This window comes from Tarenaya hassleriana, unplaced genomic scaffold (genome assembly GCF_000463585.1).
Source record: "Tarenaya hassleriana unplaced genomic scaffold, ASM46358v1 Cleome11, whole genome shotgun sequence".
Lineage (NCBI taxonomy): Eukaryota > Viridiplantae > Streptophyta > Magnoliopsida > Brassicales > Cleomaceae > Tarenaya > Tarenaya hassleriana.
The window spans coordinates 3,711,878-3,732,040 of NW_010961290.1; the positions used below are offsets into that span (position 1 = coordinate 3,711,878).

General features: G+C 34.7%; 3 protein-coding genes and 1 pseudogene across 4 annotated transcripts; 2 read left to right on the forward strand and 2 right to left on the reverse strand.

Annotated features, from left to right (window-relative positions):
* Positions 1-39: 39 nt before the first annotated feature.
* Positions 40-734, reverse strand: LOC104805859 (probable disease resistance protein RPP1). Its single transcript, XM_010530556.2, has one exon. It carries the CDS (start codon positions 617-619, stop codon positions 71-73), a length of 549 nt encoding a protein of 182 aa, XP_010528858.1. The 5' UTR covers positions 620-734; the 3' UTR covers positions 40-70.
* Positions 735-4,915: 4,181 nt separating this feature from the next.
* Positions 4,916-10,262, forward strand: LOC104805861 (sugar transporter ERD6-like 5). Of its 2 annotated transcripts, XM_010530557.1 has the most exons (18): positions 4,916-5,202; positions 5,463-5,525; positions 5,656-5,745; positions 5,848-5,907; positions 5,991-6,056; positions 6,294-6,359; positions 6,518-6,593; positions 6,713-6,777; positions 7,055-7,147; positions 7,244-7,324; positions 7,402-7,486; positions 7,598-7,641; positions 8,011-8,073; positions 8,376-8,435; positions 8,534-8,587; positions 9,239-9,298; positions 9,417-9,531; positions 9,954-10,262. In XM_010530557.1, exons 1-18 carry the CDS (start codon positions 5,041-5,043, stop codon positions 10,076-10,078), a joined length of 1,428 nt encoding a protein of 475 aa, XP_010528859.1. In that variant the 5' UTR covers positions 4,916-5,040; the 3' UTR covers positions 10,079-10,262. The 2 variants fall into 2 exon arrangements, with proteins under 2 accessions (XP_010528859.1, XP_010528860.1); XM_010530558.1 differs by lacking the exon at positions 9,954-10,262 and having other exon boundaries at positions 9,249-9,298; positions 9,417-9,508.
* A 169-nt stretch (positions 10,263-10,431) lies between these two features.
* LOC104805862 lies at positions 10,432-12,384 on the forward strand (annotated as a pseudogene).
* Positions 12,385-15,722: 3,338 nt separating this feature from the next.
* LOC104805863 (transcription factor bHLH96-like) lies at positions 15,723-18,310 on the reverse strand. The gene is made up of 3 exons (XM_010530560.1): positions 17,679-18,310; positions 16,925-17,332; positions 15,723-16,013 (listed from the first exon to the last, which is right to left on the reverse strand). Exons 1-3 carry the CDS (start codon positions 18,186-18,188, stop codon positions 15,918-15,920), a joined length of 1,014 nt encoding a protein of 337 aa, XP_010528862.1. The 5' UTR covers positions 18,189-18,310; the 3' UTR covers positions 15,723-15,917.
* Positions 18,311-20,163: the final 1,853 nt, after the last annotated feature.

A 20,163-nucleotide genomic window follows, 5' to 3' on the forward strand; every position in this document is an offset into this window, starting at 1 on the left:
TTCCCTACAAACACAACCTCAATCAAATGTTCTGAGAAACTAACCTGACCCTAAACCCCAAACCCAAACCCTAGACCCTAAACCAACTCACATGAAAATGCGAAGGAGAAGAGATGAAAGAGTGGAAATCGGACAAAAAGGACATAACGTACCATTTCTCTGAATGCTCTCCGGCTATGTTGGAAACCTCGGTTAGAGCATGCTTCCATCTTTGCTTCTCCTCCGATGATTTACCGACATGAGTTTTCATGAAAGCCCTTCCGAATTTGCCGGTATGCTTCCTTACATCATATGGATCCAGTTGGTAGAAAACCGTCATGACTGTTTGCTCTGAAGTTCTCCTCTGTTTCATGATCTGAAGCAGCTCGTTCAAGCACCAGCCCGAGGAAGCGTAGTTCCTGGAGAGAACGACGATCGCAATCCTCGACTCTCGGATGGCTCGCTCAAGTTCAGGGCCGATGGATCGACTCCTCGCTATTCCGTTGTCTTTGAACGTAAAGATTCCTCTCCGTTCGAACTCCTCGTGAACGTGGGACAGAAAGGTTCTTCGAACATCTTCGCCACTGAAACTCGGAAATACATCATATGTCGAATGCCAAGAAGAAGAAGAAGAAACCATTCTTGGAGATTTCTGAAGAGCGAAATTTGCAGGGCAGACCCTCCATCGAATGTCCTCAAAGAACAAGGAAAGAATGTGGAAGGAAACTTCTTCCTCCAGATCGAGGAAAAGTCAATGTCGGTGGTCATTTTTCTTAACATATCAGAAAACACCCAAAATATACAAGAAACACTTAAACCCGGTTAACCCAATTAATTTAATTAAATAATTAGTTTACAATATATATGCATTCGGTTAAATCTAGAATTTGATTCGAATCTATTCATTTGGATTAATTTATTCGTATTTAAATTCGATTCATTTTGATTCGAATCAGTTCGTTTTAATTAGGATCAATTTAAATTAGGTCCATTTCAATTGGTACCAATTTGATTCGAATGAATCTGATTGGGTTCATTTAGATGTGAATTCAATTTTTTTTTAAAAAAATCTGGATTTTTGATTATTTCTATATTTAGTTCGGCATTCATTTTTTATTTTTTAAATAAATTTTTTACATTTCATTTTATATCAAATTTAATTATATATTGCTTGATTTAAATAAATTGGATTTTGATTTTTAATCACACGGATTTAATGAATTTATCCATTTAATCTATAATTTTAATGGGTCACCAATCCAGATACAATTGATATTGAATTTAATTATCTCATTTAGCCCAATCTAACCGGTCGCATATCTTTCGCTTGAAATTTAGTTCCCTTTTTTTTCACCCTTTTAATTTTCTTTAATTCACTTGAAACTTAAATCATAAATTGTTAAAAATACGTGGAATTTTCACCCGGATCAGAAAGGGGGCTTTTTGATATTGGGTATGTTCCAAATGTTTTTGTTGCATACATTCTGATTCCTTAATTCTTATCAGAATCGAAAGGCAGTCGATATCCGATTATTGTCACGTTTTTCACAAAACCCAAACAAACGAGATATTGTCAATCCACTGTAATAACTGTATTACACTGAGAAAACATTAAGAAAAAAAAAAAACCCTAACTAGGGCAAAGGCAGTGCACCCCCGTGAAACGGTTCATTCAAAAGTGAGCTGAGTTCATCGATATCTAGTCCCTGAATCCAAGCATATTCATCATCAACTATATTCGCAAACGGTTGGAAGGCTGCGTCCTCGACGTTCTGACCGATCGACGAATTGATTCCGAGGTTGCCTTGATTCATCCGACGTCCATCCCCGTTCACCCGGCCGTTGCTTTTGCGTCGGATTCTGCAGACAACCCATTCTTGAGATTCCTGGGAGGGCAGGCGATACTCTCTCATCAGCCAATCCGTCTTCATCTGCTTCGTACTCCCCACCTCGTTCTCCATGAAAGTGAGATTCCGAGCGTGGCCGATAACGACAGCGTTTCCGCCATCTCTGATCTCTTCTTCCCCGGTTGTGCTCTTCCATGTGCCGCCGTTTTCTTTCTTTTGGACCTGCCGGCTCTGTCTCTTTCTCTTCCTCGTGCTGTCTATTGTCTTTTTCACGAAATAGTACCACTCATTGTCTTGGAACAGAGGCGGGGTGACGTGTGGAAGAAGCCAGGGTTCCGATCCATAAACATCCACGTCCTTTATGAAACTGTCGCCTCCGCCGTTGACTTTCCAGCGAAGGTGACTGATGAGATCTTATCGTTGGGGCGAAACTTTAACCCGACGATGTCTTGCCAGTCATCCATCGCCATGTGTTATGACTCTCTCTCTCTCTCTCTCTCTGTCAATCTCTGTGCAAAATAGGAACGATGAGATCTCCCTGTCTTTTGTTGAAGACGAGAGGAATAATACTCTTGTGGCGGTGGTGAGTAAAGGTATAACATACATGATATATATAGAGACAGAAAGAGAGAGAGAGAGAGAGAGAGAAAGAGAGTGATTTATGGACGGAGCTATATCACTTGGGCATGACTATATCACTTGCAAACTTGTTGCCGTTTACGCGTTATAGAGAAAATGGCAACAAGTTTAGGGATTATCAAGAAAAGAGAATCTGAATGAGGGTGAGTAGGATAGGATATAGTCTTAGTTTAACGGTTTTTAACGACTTCGAGTCAAACGTAACCGAACCCTAACTTAAGACGCAAGTAACTTCGTATAAAAACAGTAGCGGCAACATTTCCTATCAATTCAGGGTTTCTGCCTTCGAAAGTCAAACTCATTCTTCTTTAACAAAAAAAAAATATATAACAAACCATCCGAATCCGTTGAAGAATTTGCGTGATTTGCGTACATGTTGAAGAATTGAACCATCCGAATCCGTTGAGATCAAGGTTCGCTATCCCTTCCACTGTGTTTCTTGCTTCTTTCAATGGTTGTTCTTGATTCGCTTGATCATCTTGGTATTGGGGTATGTTTCTGGATCCATTCCGTTTTCGTTCTTGCTCTCAGTTTCCCGATCGTATATGTTGAATATTCTATGGAAATCTCATGTTGTCTTCCTTCTTTTCTCGTGTTTTCGATCTCTTAATCGCAAGTTTTTTGTTTTTCGTCCTGTTTTCGTATGTTATTTTCACCTCTTGCCACCGTTTGATCTCTTGATCACACAGCATCGAATCATATATAACATGGCGATGTATGACTGGCAAGACATCGTAGGATTAAAGTTTCGCCCCAACGATTAAAGTTTCGCCCCAACGATAAGGATCTCATCAACCATCTCCGCTGGAAAGTCAACGGAGGAGACGGCAGTTTCATAAAGGAGATGAATTTGCTTGGACTCAAGGCATGGATATCAATGATCTCCTTGAGGATGAAGTTACATTGCGAGTGGTATTGGAGAACCGCTCCATACTGATAAGATGAAGTTAGATCCTCTGTCGATTGACACGACTCGTATCAAGGTGGAAATACAACTTGGCTCTCCACTTCCCAACATTATTGAGGTTGAAGATAACAATGGAGGGGTGACCAAAATACGAGTGGTATATGAATGAGTTCTCCCTCATTGTCCTAATTGTAAGGAATTTGGGCACAAATTTGCTAATTACCCTCACAAACCCCATCCAGTCACTATCCAAAAAGGCGACAATTTCACTTTTACCGAACCCAACCTAGTTTACCACTCACAATCACCCACTGATAATCTCCCTCTACCAAGTGCCACAGCAGCCCTAAAATTACCTGAAGTTACCACCCCTGACTGCACTACAACTCCACCAGCACATATCTTACCTTCACCTATTCCCCCACATTCCCATTCCACTTTCACCCCTTGTATGTCCCCCTCTAAACAATCTGTCATCGTCGCCAACTCCCACTGAATCACCATCTAGCACACTTACTAAACTATCATCCAATTCAACAAATAACAATCTCTATCCAAAATTCTGCTTTGACTCAGATGAAGAACTAGTTGCGGCAGTACAAAAAATTCTACGAGCCCGTTCCTCCACTGCTGCTATAGTCAAAGGTACCCAGCGTATTCTACGTTCTCATACTGCCAGAATCTCAACTAGACCCCTCAGACTTCACATTGGTCGGAAAATCTCGGAAGGGAAAAAAGGGAAGTGGGAAGGGAAAATGCAGACTTTTGTAACTTTGATCATCTGACACTGACCACATGGTAGACATATCGTATGTCTTTCTAGCTACACCTCTATGCACTTGTGACGATTTTGCTTTACCTCTCATCCTACTTTGATTTGCTACATTCGGTTTGCTATTGTGAAGTTTGATATATGTATTTAGAGGTGATATATCTCATTGGTATCTCTTATATACTACCATTTTGTATATATATAACATTTACCGTTAACAAAAAAAAAATAATCTTCTTGAGTTTTAATTTGCCCTAGTTAGATTTTTTTTTTCATGGGTCTACACTGCCAATTTTGCCCTAGTTGGAGTTTTTTTTTTCATTTTTGTCTGTCTTTTCTCAGGATATTGGGGTTTGGTGATGCTTTGAATTAGATAGAAGCTCAATGTAATACAATTTCAAACCTTGTTACTTGCAGTCCAAGTTACGGATAATGTAGAGAAAACGGGACGGTTGGCAACAGGTTAAACGTCGCCCATATTTGGGCCTTTGCTGTATCTTTGGGCCAGTTTTCGGGCCTTTGATATTTCTTGGGCCTAAATAAAAGATATCTTTTAACAAAAATTGAATGACAGAAAATTTTAAATTTTGGAAAAAAAAATGATTTTGAAATGGATTTAGATCCAATATTTAAAATTAATTAAAGAAATGTAAAATTTAATATTTTAAAAAAAAATAACAATTTTATCAATAAAATAGAAATATCAAATTTAAAATAATATTTAAATAGATACAATCGGCAACATAAGTAAAACCAAAACCTTGAAATAAATGTCCCTCTTATCTTATACCACTCCATTTGTCTTCGTGTACTTGAACTCTTATGCTCTGCTCTTCTTCTTCTTCTTCTTCAAAAATCGATCCTCAACCCACCGCACAAAAATCAGAACTTCGGAGATGGAGAGAGAAACCCATGAAGAAAGTGGAGATTTTGCGCCGGAAAGTCCACTTCTTGGCAGAGGAAATCCAGATTTTCCCGGAAAATCATCCTCCGCAACGGCTTGTGTCTTGCTCAGTACCTTCGTTGCCGTCTCTGGTTCTTACGTTTTTGGATCCGCTGTGAGCAACAGAACTATCAGATCTTTTTGTTTGAATAAGCGTTCTTGATTTTTCTTGTTTTCAAATTTTAAATTTTTTCTTTGTTTCTTTATCATAATATGTTCTTGTTTTTCATTCACCCCGTTCTTGTGAATCGGTTTCCGCATATGTTGATTGGTTTGGACCGGTTTGATTAATCGGTATGGTGCCCTTTTAACCAGAGGTGTCGATTTTGAATCTTGATGGTTCTTTCAGTAAGTTCCGTATATTCGGTTTTGTAGATTGGATACTCATCTCCGGCTCAATCCGGTATAATCGATGATCTAAATCTCTCTGTCGCGGAGGTGAACTTATGGCCTATCTCTTCTTTATGTTGGATATTTATATAATCATGGTAATTCGTTTCAGTATCAAAATTATTCAAGAGTACAGTTGGATCTACGGATATATGAATCTATATACGTATACGTGCAGTACTCGTGGTTCGGTTCCATTCTTACGATCGGAGCGATGATAGGCGGAGCCATGAGTGGACAAATAGCCGATAAACTTGGGAGACGATCGGTAATATTTCCTCTTACATAGCCACATATTCATTGAGGTATTGGTCTTTTTCGATGGAATCTATTCTATGTTCTAGCACATTGTGCGTTTCTTTTGGACCAGACAATGGCTTTCGCAGAGGTATTCTGCATTGTCGGATGGGCAACGATCTCGTTCGCTAAGGTTATCTCCGTCCTCTTTCTCTTTGTTTTCGCTGCTAATTCTACGATAAATCGTTGTAGAAACTTTCCGGGTCTGTGTTTAAGGTTGCAGGGTGGCTAGACGCCGGAAGATTTCTCGTTGGCTACGGGATGGGCGTGATTTCGTTTGTGGTAAAATTTCGCATTTTTCCCTATAGGTAACCGATAAAACATTTCATATAGGTTTATAACCGAAGCAAGGTTATGAATTCAGCATTGGTTCTAAATGGAAACCTAATATCGGTTTTTATTAACCGACGTTATTTGGTATAGATATATCAGTTGTTGTTCGATTTCGTCCTTGTTTTTTCCTAAATTTGTTTCGGTTAAGTAAAAACAGTCCATGCCAAACTATGGTGATGAACACAGGTTCCTGTATACATAGCTGAAATCACACCCAAGGATCTTCGAGGAGGGTTCACGACGGTTCATCAGGTAAAATACTATTATTACATGACCTGTAAAATCGGGTATCCATATTTTGAAATATGTGTATTTATAACCAAACCGATCGATTCGGCAACAGTCAAATATATATATATATATATATATAACCAATATCTAAGATAAAAATGTACTGTAAATATTTGCAGCTGGTTATATGTTTTGGTGTCTCAATAACCTATCTCATCGGATCATTTGTCGGATGGCGAATTTTGGCTGCTGCTGGTAATTAATATATATTTTTCCCTTTCCCGATATGAAGTTATTAAAATTGGTTTTAAAAAAGTTATAATTATTACATATTATTATTAATATGAATCAATCTCGTGTTTTTAAAACCACAGGACTCGTTCCATGTCTTGTACAGTTGATTGGGTTGTCTTTCATCCCAGAATCTCCGAGATGGTTGGTGAGTCTTCAACTTAGTTGATTTTATATCAGTTTATTTTAATGTTTTTATAAAGAGAAATTTTACAAAAAAAAATTGTAAATGTAGAATATATATATATATATATATATATATATTGATTGGAATGATGACATCTGAAAATTTGGTAATATCTTTAAAATACATTTGTTTCGATGTTTTTAGATATTTTAATTCTTATGGAAATTACTATTTTCCATAGCAAAACAGTTCTATATTTTTTAGAGAAAAAAGGAATATAATAATATTTTTTTTTCAGGCGAAAGTTGGAAAGTGGGGAGACTTCGAAATCGCGTTACAGCGATTACGGGGTGAATTCGCAGATATATCTTCGGAATCAGATGAAATCAAAGTAATGTAACGAGCTTATTTGTTATAAATTCGAGATTATTTAAATATTCCAATTTTTGACTAACGGTAGTATCCATGTTTTTATTTCGTGGTCAAGGGTTACACAGAGGCGCTCGATCGACTTCCAAAAGGTAGCATGTTGGATTTGTTCCAGCGCCGGTACGCCGGTTCGGTAATTGTAAGTTTGGGGTTTGGTATACATATCAATGAATCGGTTATCTTCGGTCTAGCTACTGAAATTCCGGTTTGGCTTAGGTCGGAGTTGGTCTGATGGTACTGCAACAATTCGGTGGAGTTAACGGCGTATCTTTCTACGCCAGCTCCATCTTCATATCCGCCGGTATGTATAAACCCAAAACTGTAAACTGGAAATCAGAACCAAAATTTATAACATAAACCGGAGACAATCGAGAACTGAGATCTTGGTTAACCGATTCAAATCCGTCACCAGGGTTCTCCAGCAGCCTGGGGATGATTGCAATGGTCCTTGTACAGGTATACTTTTTTTTTCCCCTTTCATGAAGTATGTGTAAAAGTAAACATTAAGGGTTTATTTGTTTGTTTTATAATTTAAAGTAGGAAAAAAAAAGAAGGAATTAATTTACTCAAAAATCTAAATAAATGTTCAATGGTTTTTTTTTTGCGCCAAAAAATGTTGAATTTGAGGATAATTATCACTTCTTAAGAAATATCTATGAGTTTATCCATGTTTTAGTCCTGAGAAATTATATTATGTTTTTTTTATTAGGTTTCAGTTTGAGATATGATCCTATTGACATTCTATTTGTATTCTACTCGAATTTACTTTTTATTTTAAAAAACAATTATTTTCTAAAAAATTTATATTTATCCCTTTTATTTCAGATTCCCATGACTATATTAGGAGTGATTTTGACGGATAAATCAGGCAGACGGCCACTTCTTCTGGTAAGTAAATTACGTTTCTAACATAATTTTATCCAAATGTTATATATTCAACCATGCAGATTCCAAATAAATTTGGAAATGAGGCGATGTTATTGTTGTTGCTGCTACTACTGTATATTCAACCATCTAACAAAACCGAATATATAGAACTTGTTCGTTTCTAGTTTCTAATATTTACTTAATTTAACATGTGGAATGACATCCTAAGCAATATTTTTAAAGTATATAATGAAGATAAATCATTAGAAATATTACAGAGAGATGGCCCCAAAGTGTTTTAACTTACTATGAGATATCGTCAGGTTTCCGCCACGGGAACATGCATCGGTTGTCTTCTCGTTGGGACATCATTTTTCTTACAGGTTTTTTTATTTTATATTATATTGTATAATTAATTCTATGCCGATTAACACTAATTAAAACGTCTGTGTATCATAAGATTCTATATATCGCAATGTAGGGTTTAATGCTGTTGAAGGAAACGACACCGTTTCTGGCCCTCCTTGGGGTATTGGTAAATTCTTATTCCCTTCTTAAGGGAAAATCCCAAAATAATATCTGAACTTTTCAATTTTGACAAAATAAAATCTAAACTTTGTTTTTTATCAAATAAAACTTGAACTTCATTTTTTAATAAAAAATAAACTTGAACTTTATAATCTTTGTCATTTTTAACTATGTTGCTAACGTGACATTCCGATATCGTGACACGTGGACGATGATGTGTTAAATATGGTCAAAATGTTGACTTGTCATGTAGGATGTCGGAACGTCACGTCAGCAATATGGTTAAAAATGACAAAGATTATAAAGTTCAGATTTATTTTTGACTGAAACATGAAGTTTAGGTTTTATTTGATAAAAAACAAAGTTCAGGTTTTATTTTGTCAAAATTGAAAAGTTCAGGTATTATTTTGGGATATTTCCTTCTTAATATCTATCATAATATATGTATAAGAAGGACATATTATACAAAAATTGGGAACCAATCCTAATAATATTATCTATCTGTTTTTTCCCTTCAAATTCGGATATCCGGATAAATCGTGTCGGAAATTTTTAAAAAAATGTGGTTTTCATTTTAAACTAATCTAGAGTTTAATGCGGCCATTATTATTTTAATATAATAAATAAAAATTCATATACATGTGGGTGTATGATTTAGATGTACACAGGATCATTCTCACTAGGCATGGGAGGGATCCCGTGGGTCATAATGTCAGAGGTAACACGATTCTTAGTAATGTCTCAGGATATTTGATTCAACATACATACGATACCGGAAATTTGGGCATAATTTTCTTGATCTTCGTTCCCGAAAATTCGATTTTTTTTTCTATCAGATTTTTCCGATCCATATGAAGGGTTCGGCAGGAAGCCTCGTCACGGTGGTTAGTTGGCTCGGGTCGTGGATCGTCTCCTTCGCTTTCAACTTCTTGATGAATTGGAACTCATCTGGTAATTGCTATGGCCTTTGTTCAAGATTTATAATGAAATTTAAAAAATAACGAAGAAACGATAAACAAATTGAATATTTGATGGTTTAACTGGTAAGAGATGAGTCAAAACTCTTTATAATCTAGGTTCAAGTTTTCGAGTCATTCACCTAAATTTTTTCGGTTATGTTTTGTGAATTTTTAGATTATAAAAAAAACGATAAGAATCACGACTAAATGAATATATATATATATATATGGAAAGAGAAAACTATGAAGAAAGAGGAGTATTAATATGGATAATGGAAAAGAGTGTACAAGATACAACAGGGAGAAAATTAGGTTAATTCCCAAAATTCTGTTCTTAAATTCTGTTTTTTTTTTACTCGAGAATAAAAAAAATAATTAAAGATATATATTTTTGTCTGGGTCCTATGTTTTCAGGTACGTTCTTTATCTTCGCCGCTTTTTGTGGATTCACAGTTATTTTTGTGGCAAAACTCGTACCAGAGACCAAAGGACGAACACTTGAGGAGATACAATCATCGATGAATAGTGTATCTCTTTAGGGATATAAGATATGTTTGACGATTAGTTTTATAAATTGAAATAGCACTATATAGTATATATGGTCGGTGTTTTTTAAATTGTTATTCAGATAATTAGTTTTACAAATTATAATTTGTGTATCTAGAGATGATAAAAAAAAAAGTTGATGCATGTTGGGCAAGTCCAATATGAAAACTTGTAATATCTAACGATTAATGAAATTAAATAAGACTATAATTACTCGTATGTTAGACCAATTAAATTCAATCATAATACCATATACTTCATTCTATAGTCCGAAAAGCACATGAAATGACGAAAAAGCCTTCGAACATTTGCGTGGCCCTGAACAAACATTACATTATCCACAACCCACAAACACCAAAAATTCAAACAGAATCAAGAAAATGAGAGAGAAAAAGGCAAGAAAATCACGCCCTTTCCGTCATCTTCTTCCACTGAAAGTCTCTCTCTCTCACTCACATGGAAACCCTTTTCTCTGCTAGATCTCTCTCTCCTCCTCTCAACCCTAAACTTCATTCCTTTCAACAAACCAAACCCACTTCAAATTCCTTCTCTTTCTTCAAACCCATCTCGTCCAGTCATGAACTCGGTTCCGGCCTGTTTGCTAAACCGGAATTTACCGTATAGGGAAATTGGTTAACCGAGGCGAAGCAAGGCCTCGCAGCTCTTTCTCTATCTCTGGCGCTGAGCTTCTCCCCTGTTCTTCACATCAATGGCGGCGACAGTGCCATGGCCTCGGAGTTCGATGTACTAAACGAAGGCCCACCGATGGAATCTTATGTCGTCGATGATGCTGGAGTTCTTAGCCGTGTCACGAAATCGGATCTGAAGCGGCTTTTGTCAGATCTTGAATCGCGAAAGAATTTGAGGATCAATTTCATCACCGTTCGAAAGCTCACTGTGAGTCCCGATTTCTTGGTTTAATGCATTTCCGGTTATGTTCGGTTTGGTTGCATATTGAGTTGGTGTGTATTTGGCAATGAGGGAATCTCTGGTTGGTTCTGGAATGTTATTTTGATCAAACCGAAGCGAATTATAGTCGCCGGTTCCCGTTCCCGGTTTGATCAGTTTGATTCTACCGTTGACGGCAAATTGTGAGAAAATTGATCTATATTGGTTCCAGTCACTTCGGAAACCGGCATAGTTAGACTGATTTCGGTTTATTTGGTTAGTAATTGGTATATACTGGATTTGTGATCATTAGATAGTGTGACAATTAGGTTGATGATTTCCGGATTGATTTGGTTTGAGAATCAGTTTGGTATTCAATTTGGTTATTTTTGGTTAGGTTGATTCAGAATTGGTACAATTTCGAATAATGTGTCCGACAGTTGTTGAATCCCGTATGTCATGTGTTCGACAGTTGGTGTATTGTTACTGGTTCAATCTTGTTCGATCGGTTTAATTGTCTCAACATCAATGCCGAAAAATATGCAAAATCACCGGTTTAAGCCATACTGGAGAACCAGGGTGAATTCTTGGTTTCGGTCCGGTTTGGTTGTTTAGCCTTTGTCCTAACCCAAATCAGACCAATTTTCACCAGAAACATGAAAACATCAGTTCAGTTAAAAATTTTGAAACCGGATTTCAACTGTTTGGTATTTGGATTCGATAATGCAGAGCAAAGCAGACGCATCTGAGTACACGGACCAAGTTTTGGAACGATGGTATCCGACGGTTGAAGAAGGAAGCAACACGGGCATCGTGGTATTGATTACAAGCCAGAAGGAAGGAGCGATAACAGGCGGTCCGGCATTTATCGAAGATGTCGGTGAAAACATTCTCGATTCCACCGTCTCAGAGAATCTTCCCGGTAAGCGATTTTCGTTTGGTACAAGAATCGTTCACAATTCTTTCTGGTTCAATCTGGAAAGTACATTTTACTATGATGTTTGTCAAAACATGAACAATAACCAAATCATCAAATACTGAGCCTGAATCCAGAGCCGGTTGTATTATCTCATGTTAGTTATTATTTGAATTTTACGACATTTCAGTACTGGCAACGGAAGAGAAGTACAACGAGGCAGTCTATAACAGCGCGAAACGGCTGGTGGCAGCGATCGACAGGCTACCGGACACTGGAGGACCGACATTAAAGGACAACAAGAGAGAGTCTAACTTCAAAACGAGAGAAGAAACTGATGAGAAGAGAGGGCGTTCAGTCTTGTCGTCGGAGGATTGCTTGTCTTACGTCTCCGAGAAGTAGGAAAACCGGTCCGGTTTGGTTATAACCGAACCGGTTTTTTCATAAAAACCCATGTATATTTATGATGATAATATACAACACATTGTTTTTTTTTGGGGCCATGAACCTTTTATTTTTTTAAAATAAATGGGCCTTAAAATACATTGTTTTTGGGCCATGAACCTTTTATTTTTTTCAAGGTTTCAAATCTAAACTGTTTCCATAAATGTCGAACACTTCACATCAATAACTAATTCAATACACTGTAGTTTCCATCGTTCTAAAATATTGTCCAAACTCATAATTCTAATTAAGATGGTCCGCCCATATACAAACGGTTTAAATCTTGTAACAATGGATTATTTTTTGCTATTTTCTAAACTTTGCATTACACAATCTACATTCATTTATATCGTATTTCAACATGTGAATGCGTATATGTATATGTATACGTATGTGTATGGGTTGGATTTAGTGGAGTTTGCTAATGAGAGGTACCACAATCTGAAAAGTGGCTCCTAGAACTAGAAAGACCACCTAGATTGGTTAAAGGTTTAATCTTTATATTGTTTAATGTTCTTGCTTTGGTCATAAAGCAAATTAATAATTGTAATAAAGTTGGGGGCAAAAGATTTTTTTGCATTGATAAAAAAAATACTATACCCTTTTTGGTTCCCTTACTATCAAACAACCGAGTAGAGAACAAAATCTAAAGGGGCACGAAAAAAAGCTTGTAGGAATATATATATATATATATATATATGTATGTACAGGAATCTTCTTTGATAAAAGGCTATAAATTTCACATTATGTGTCTATTTTTACGCATCTACTCATAGGGTTAGTGGATCCCTCCAAAACAAAATTACAAGAATTGACTATGACAAAAGGATAAGGGTTACCAAATAACAGAGATCGGATATGAAAATATATTTTATATTGTTATTATTATTATTATCATTGTTGCTGCTGTTGTTGTTGGAGTACAATATATTCAGATCTAAATAAATTGACATAAGTAAAAACACTGTAAAAGATTATGTCTTTTGTCTCAATCATTTTTTAAAAACTGAATTTGTAGAAATTAAACTAAAAATTCAGAAAAATAAATAATTTTATTTTTATTTATATATGAATTGAACATATAATTCGTTGAGTTTGCAATTAAATTTTTTAAAATTAACATATAATATTTTCTAATTCGAAACTAACTCACGATATATCTAAAAAATAAAAAAAAAATTGAATTAAAATTGAAAAGAGAATTTTGATGTGTTTGTTTTAAAAAGAAAATATTTTATAAAATCTATCAACTAGAATCCATCTAATCTAAATTAAACCAAACCAACATTGAAAATGTATAAAAGGAATGAAAACGAAAATTTCCTCCATATACTAATAATATGCATATATATATATATAAAATAAATTTTAATTTTGTATTAATAATTTAAGAAAATATATAGATCACTGTTGTACTTTATGTATACTATGAGAATATAAAATTACGTCAATTGATTCTCATGCATAACAGTGCTGACAATCTTTTGGCAGTAGTAATGACTATCCTGCACCATCATAGATTGTGACAATTAATTTGAAAGTATTGGAACTCGAATTCGTATCACAGTTTTATTCGATTGATAAGTCGAGAATTTTATTTAATTCTTTTGGCTACATTTGCATATTTTATAACATACATTTCGATCGATCGATCGATCCAAAACCAATTTTAAGAACTTTAATTGCAAAAATAAACAGATCTTATAATTAAAGTCTGTAAATCATACGTATGACAACGTGCATGTGATTTAATTTCCAGCTAAATTATAGAGATTATTTTTTTTCATATAATTAAAATATTATAAAATACATATTGAGGCTACTACGTGTGGTACAAGGACGACATTTATTATATATACTTGTGTAGCCTGCCAGCCAATGTTATTAATAACTATTAATGATTAAAACATTTGTCAACAGATTCATTAAATCACTTGCCTTAATCAATGTTTAAACACCTTGTTATGAAAATCTCATCCTCAAACTGTACAACTAATGAATCTTCATAAATAGATCGTAATATCGAATCTTTCGAATTCTATATTCTATGCAATCGGGAATCATAGTGTAGCGCTCGTATAATTGTATATTAAACCATATAGCAGTATATCTAACGTCGGTTCGTATATATATGTTAAGTCAAGATTTTTGTAGCTAAACAATAACTTGATCACGGGCCATATATAATATGTCACGTTTTACCTAAAACTATATCGACCTCTATTATATTAATTCGGTATAGAGTCCATATTGCTCCACTCTCGTACAAAGATACACATTACATTCTTTTTTTTTTTAATATATAGAGTGAAATTGAGATTTTATGTGGGAAATGTTGGTTGAGTTTGTGGTCGTTAATTCTCTTCCATCCGAGTTTCTATTGTTACAAAGTGAGCCAAAATACAACAATTGGTCGACCCTATCTATTGAGCTATACATTCAGTTTGATTACAAAAATTGTTGGCAAAACTAAATTATCATAACCATCATATAACATAACTTCGCAACCACCGATTAAGTTGTCGATTTGTTGGGTTAAATATTTGGTTGGACGAACCAAATAAGAATCACAGGAAGTCTTTTTCGGATACGTAATTGCACATTATGTATGTAAAGTGTATGTGTAAAGCATTATTTATATGTATATAAGTGTATATATGTGTGTATGTATATATAAAGGAAAAAATAAAGATGATATATATATATATATAAGGTGAAAACACAAAAATAGAATGGTGGTTTTGGATGTATCTTGGCCCATTGTAAAAAAGACAGGTTCCTGGTTTTATTATGTTGGTTAGTGAAACTCCTAACTATTTTTCATTGAATTTCACAGTGGGAATTATTGGTGAGACATAGACAAGATGGCTTGAAAATGACCATGCAATTTTCATTTATCAGCCGCTCCAAAAGCAAATTATATATATATGCATTACCTTTGCTATCTCGTCATACAAAATTAGAGCATATATAATATCATCGACATAATTAAATAATATATGTTTTTGGATTCATATCATTTGGACCAAAGCACCATTCACATTACAACTATTAATTTACTTTAATTAAAAAAGGGCTAACTTTTCGACCGTCCAACTTGAAATTTTTAGATAGAAGAGAAAGATGATTATATAATCTTTTCACGTCTTATTTTAGAAAATCAAGCTTGGTATATGTAATCCATCAAACGAATTAATTACCCTATTTGGATGTTCCTGTTTCACTTTTTGGTAGGTTATCCTCTATCTAACTTTTTGTCACATTAATCTTGTAAATATTCACTCCTAAGTACCATCCATAATTAACAAGAATCGAAGCATATAATATTCTATATACAGAACACTACACTGTTTGAAATAATAATAATAATTAAAAAAAAAACCCGAAAATAAAAATCAAATCGCAATGGTGAACACGTCGAGAGGTTACAGCATGAAGAAATAAGCAGTACAACTAACAAACGGGGTTTTTGTTTTTTTATTTTTATTTTCTAGAGATCACAAAACAAGAGGTTATACCAGGTGATTACCCAAGTAAACCGGTCCGATATGGTCCGGTTAGGTGCAATTTCGGGTTAGGTTATATTATTTAACAACCTCGTGTTGATGAATTAAACAGAGCATTTGGTACACTGCTGTAGCGATGTCAGCAACCGAGGTAAGCTTACAATCATCTTCCACCTGCATTATTATTAATCTCAAAAATATTAAAAATTTAAATTCAAAGTGAAAATAAGTAAATATAATACTTGGTAAAAGAATACGTTCCCCAAGATACACGTACCGTACGTGTATATATTTTCGCATTCATAAATCATTTTCATCTGTATGACACATTGTTTTCTTCTCCAAAGTCGGACCGTAACCTTTGGCACCATGCCAAATTTTATGTGGCTATTATTATTAGAGACAGTACAATGATTCGTTAAAAGAAAATTTTTGTTTTAGGTACTGTAAATAAGGACGGTCACTGCCACAGCATTAATGTCGTAAGCATCGTAACATACACGAATAAAAAGAAAATTCCACGTCTGAATTTCTCGAATGGTCAAATCTTTTTAACTTCATCATAAATTACTTTGGCATGCAGATGCGTACGTAAGTACGTACTGAAATCTTAATTTATATACACGTACTCTAATAATAAATAAACAAAAAGAAAGATTCGTAACATATACGTATAATTAGTCTCTTAGATAAAGACGCTATATGTATAATTAGTCAAATCATATTAAATATACAGAATCCAAATCTGGCCTATAATCGTGACCGGTATCTATTTTAAATGGAATATATCATTAATACGCTAAAAAAGGAAACGATTACGAGTTTATTCGCAGTAAAATACAAAAATAAAGGAAAAAATAACAACTTAGAGAAAAAGGAAAACAGAACATGCACACAACTAGCTTAAATTGTGCATTTTATCATATCCGATTATAAAAAAAAAAACTTGTGATGTACATTCTATCCTTTATCTAAACGTATATTACCAAAATAATTAGGTGTTTCAAGTTTCATGCATTATGAAATTAAAAAGGAAAATATTGATGTTAAAAAAAAGTTGGCATATAACACAAGAAGATACGTACCTTTGTGGAGAAACAGTAGAGAACAAAGTCGTCGGCAGTAGAGACATTAAGGTGAAGGATGATAAACCCTAAGGTCTGCAAACCAGAAACCACGTTGAGAAGGAGCTTCGGTCTCCGCTTTGTCCTAATCTTCAGGCTGGCATGGCTCTCTATGAGGCTCACTTCGATATCGGCCAAAGCATTGGCCTCAAGAACAGCGTTGTTTTCGCCGGTTTCTCCGCTGCAAGAACCCGTGGAGAACTGAGGAAATTTGAAGAAATCGGAGAATGGATCAGCGGAGGAGGAGGAGGAGCCGCCGCCTGAGATGGGTTTTTCCTTGGAATCTCCATGAACGCTGAGGCGGTGAAGACGGTGTTCGAGCTCCCTCACAAAGTTTATGGCTCCTCCTACTATGGATGCTTGGTCGCCCTGATATGACATAAACACAAATAACTCAGAAACACAAATGCGAGAGAATAACGATTCTTTAATGGAAATTTGCATAAATATATAGAACAAGAGAAGTTCCACTTTTTAAACATGATGGTTCAAAACGTACCTTAATGGAATTGTGTGTGAAAATGTGAGAATATCCTTTACAAAATAAAAAAAAAAGGTACTATAAACACATTAAAACGTAAATCATCGGCTGCCATTTCCTAAGAATTTTAGGGTTTACGGTAGATAAACTCTAGGAATAAAGGCTGTGAGAAAAATATATCGAATACTATATTACTATATATGTATATAAATGAACACACGTTCGGATACTTGCCCTTTGAACGTAAGACTCTGGCATGAGAGAGCGGAGAACAGAGAGATACTCGTTCATTTGTTTTCTCCGGTTACGCTCCACGGCAATGTGAGTCATACGTTGATTCTCGATCTCCTCCTTGTTCTTCCTCGTCTTCGATCTGCGTCTCTTCGCTCGGTTCAACCCCGAAGAATTCGCATCGTTATCTCCTTGCTGTTGTTGCTGCGGCTGCTGCTGCTGTTCGTTGCAACTCGAGTTGTAACAATTCGGGTAGTCGCTGGAGTTACTCGAGTATGAATTCGGAATCTTGAAATCGGTGACGAGTAATCCCGTTGAATCTTGGGGGACGCTCCAACAGTAATCGTCTTGAGGAAAAGTGCAGTCGAAATTTTCTGTTTGGTTCCCGAGAAAACTGAGAGAGCCCTGTAGATCGTAGAGCCGAGGCTCTTCTTCCACGAAAGCGCTGGAGAGATCTTTCCCGTTGTAGCCGAAGATGTGATCTTGTTGGAAAACAACAGCCTCAAGAGCCATTAGAGCTGCTGCTTCTTCTTTCAAAGGAGAAATTATTAAATAATGATAGTGATTAAGAATATTATTATTATATGGAGAATTTTAGGACAAGAGAGAAAAACATGTTGGAGATTGTGAGTGGGTTGATGCGTGTGTAAAGACACTAACACTATGCCTCTTTTTAAAGGGCCATATTGACGGGAACAAACTCTACAGCTTATTGCACGTGAAAAGGATAGTTTGGGAGTTTGTACAAAGGGAGATGTATTTTCTTTTCAGGTGAATACTTTTTTTTTTATTTTATTTTTTCTGAGCCAATGGTTTATTTTTCTCATTGTGTCAGAAAAAAGATGAATTTTAGCCCATTCAAAATACTTATAAAATAAAAATGCATGTATATACAACACAGACATATAGACACAGTTATATGGCCATTTGTATGCTTTTTTTATATTTTATAAAATTTATTAGTCGTGTCTAGGATTATAATTTTATGAAAATAACAGACACTGCGACAGTGTTCTGTTGTCCCACCAGCGCTGTGCTTCTAAATCTGCCGCGTTTTGACCGCTAAAACATTGGCGTTTGAGTTTGTTAAAAATTAAGATATATTTTTATGACAAATCCAATTTTTTCGTGTTATTGTAGAGAGATGATTGAAGAATTTACCACTAACATTGTTTCAGTTCAGACATGTACAAAAAAGTTATCTAAAAACTATAAAAAAAAAATTAAATTTATTTTCTCTAGTGATCAATTTTTTTTCCTCAAATTCTTAAAACAAGGATTCTAATCTTAGATATGTCACGAATATTATGGGTGTTTAAACCAGGTTTTTGAGATATCGGTGACTTACGTAAGCATGGCGAATATTGAATACGAAATCAATGGTGATGGTTAAAATTGTTTTAATATTTGAAGTATGAAACAAAAAAAAAAAGGAAGAAGAAGAAATATTTTTTTTTGTTTTATTGTTAGTTTGGATTGAGCTCTCTACCATATCATTCTCTCTAAAAATAGAGGCAACATGGATGTTTGTTCTATGATGAACTAAAGTTAGGTTACATGTCAGAAAAAAAAAATACGATCTAATTTTAAAATATATCAATAAAATCTTTTATTTCTTATTTGAAGTTACAGGATTTATAATAATGGACAGATGAGCCTAATTATTGGACATGCAACTGTTTCGAATATTCTAAAATGAGATAGTTTCTATTCTACACGTTAAAATTACAACGATCAAAATAAGAAGGGATTATATATATCTAGATTAAACATATTGTTATTATTATTTATATTTATTTTGGTATAATGATTATTAATTAGAAATTCTTTACAATAAAATTACAACGATCTTCGGTTTGCAGTTTGTCAACAAAACATTGGTGGCATTGTAAAATATTTTGTACGAGAAAAAATGTATTAGTTCATGTAATTGTACAGAACACATTCTAAAAATTTTAATAAAGGCATTTTAATTTGAGGCTTAGTGAAGTTTGTCAACTAATCTAGATACGCGTAAGGGAGCAGTAGACCCAACTGGCACTGACCATTTCATCAATTAAGAACAAATTTTGCATTTATTTGTCCTCAAGATTAATAGTTGCATTTAATTCTTTATATATATATATATATATATATAATTTATTCAAGCTTCAACGGAATCTCCCCCTTGCATGCACTCGGCCACATTTTCTTCACACGTGTGGCCCATCGCGGATGCTACGTGGCAAGGTTTTGAAGAGAGGATGTTCGTTTCTCTCATATACACCTAAATACAAATTACACCAATATTATATAACAGTTAGATTTGATTATACTTAATTTTATACATGTATATTAAATATTTATTACTTTATTTATATTAAGATATAAAACTGAATTTTTAATAAAAAGTCTATAAAAAAATCTTTTCTATTCAAATATCTATCATATGGTATTAGAGGTGGTTCGGATTAATTAATACAAACTAATTTCTTTTAATTTTCATAGA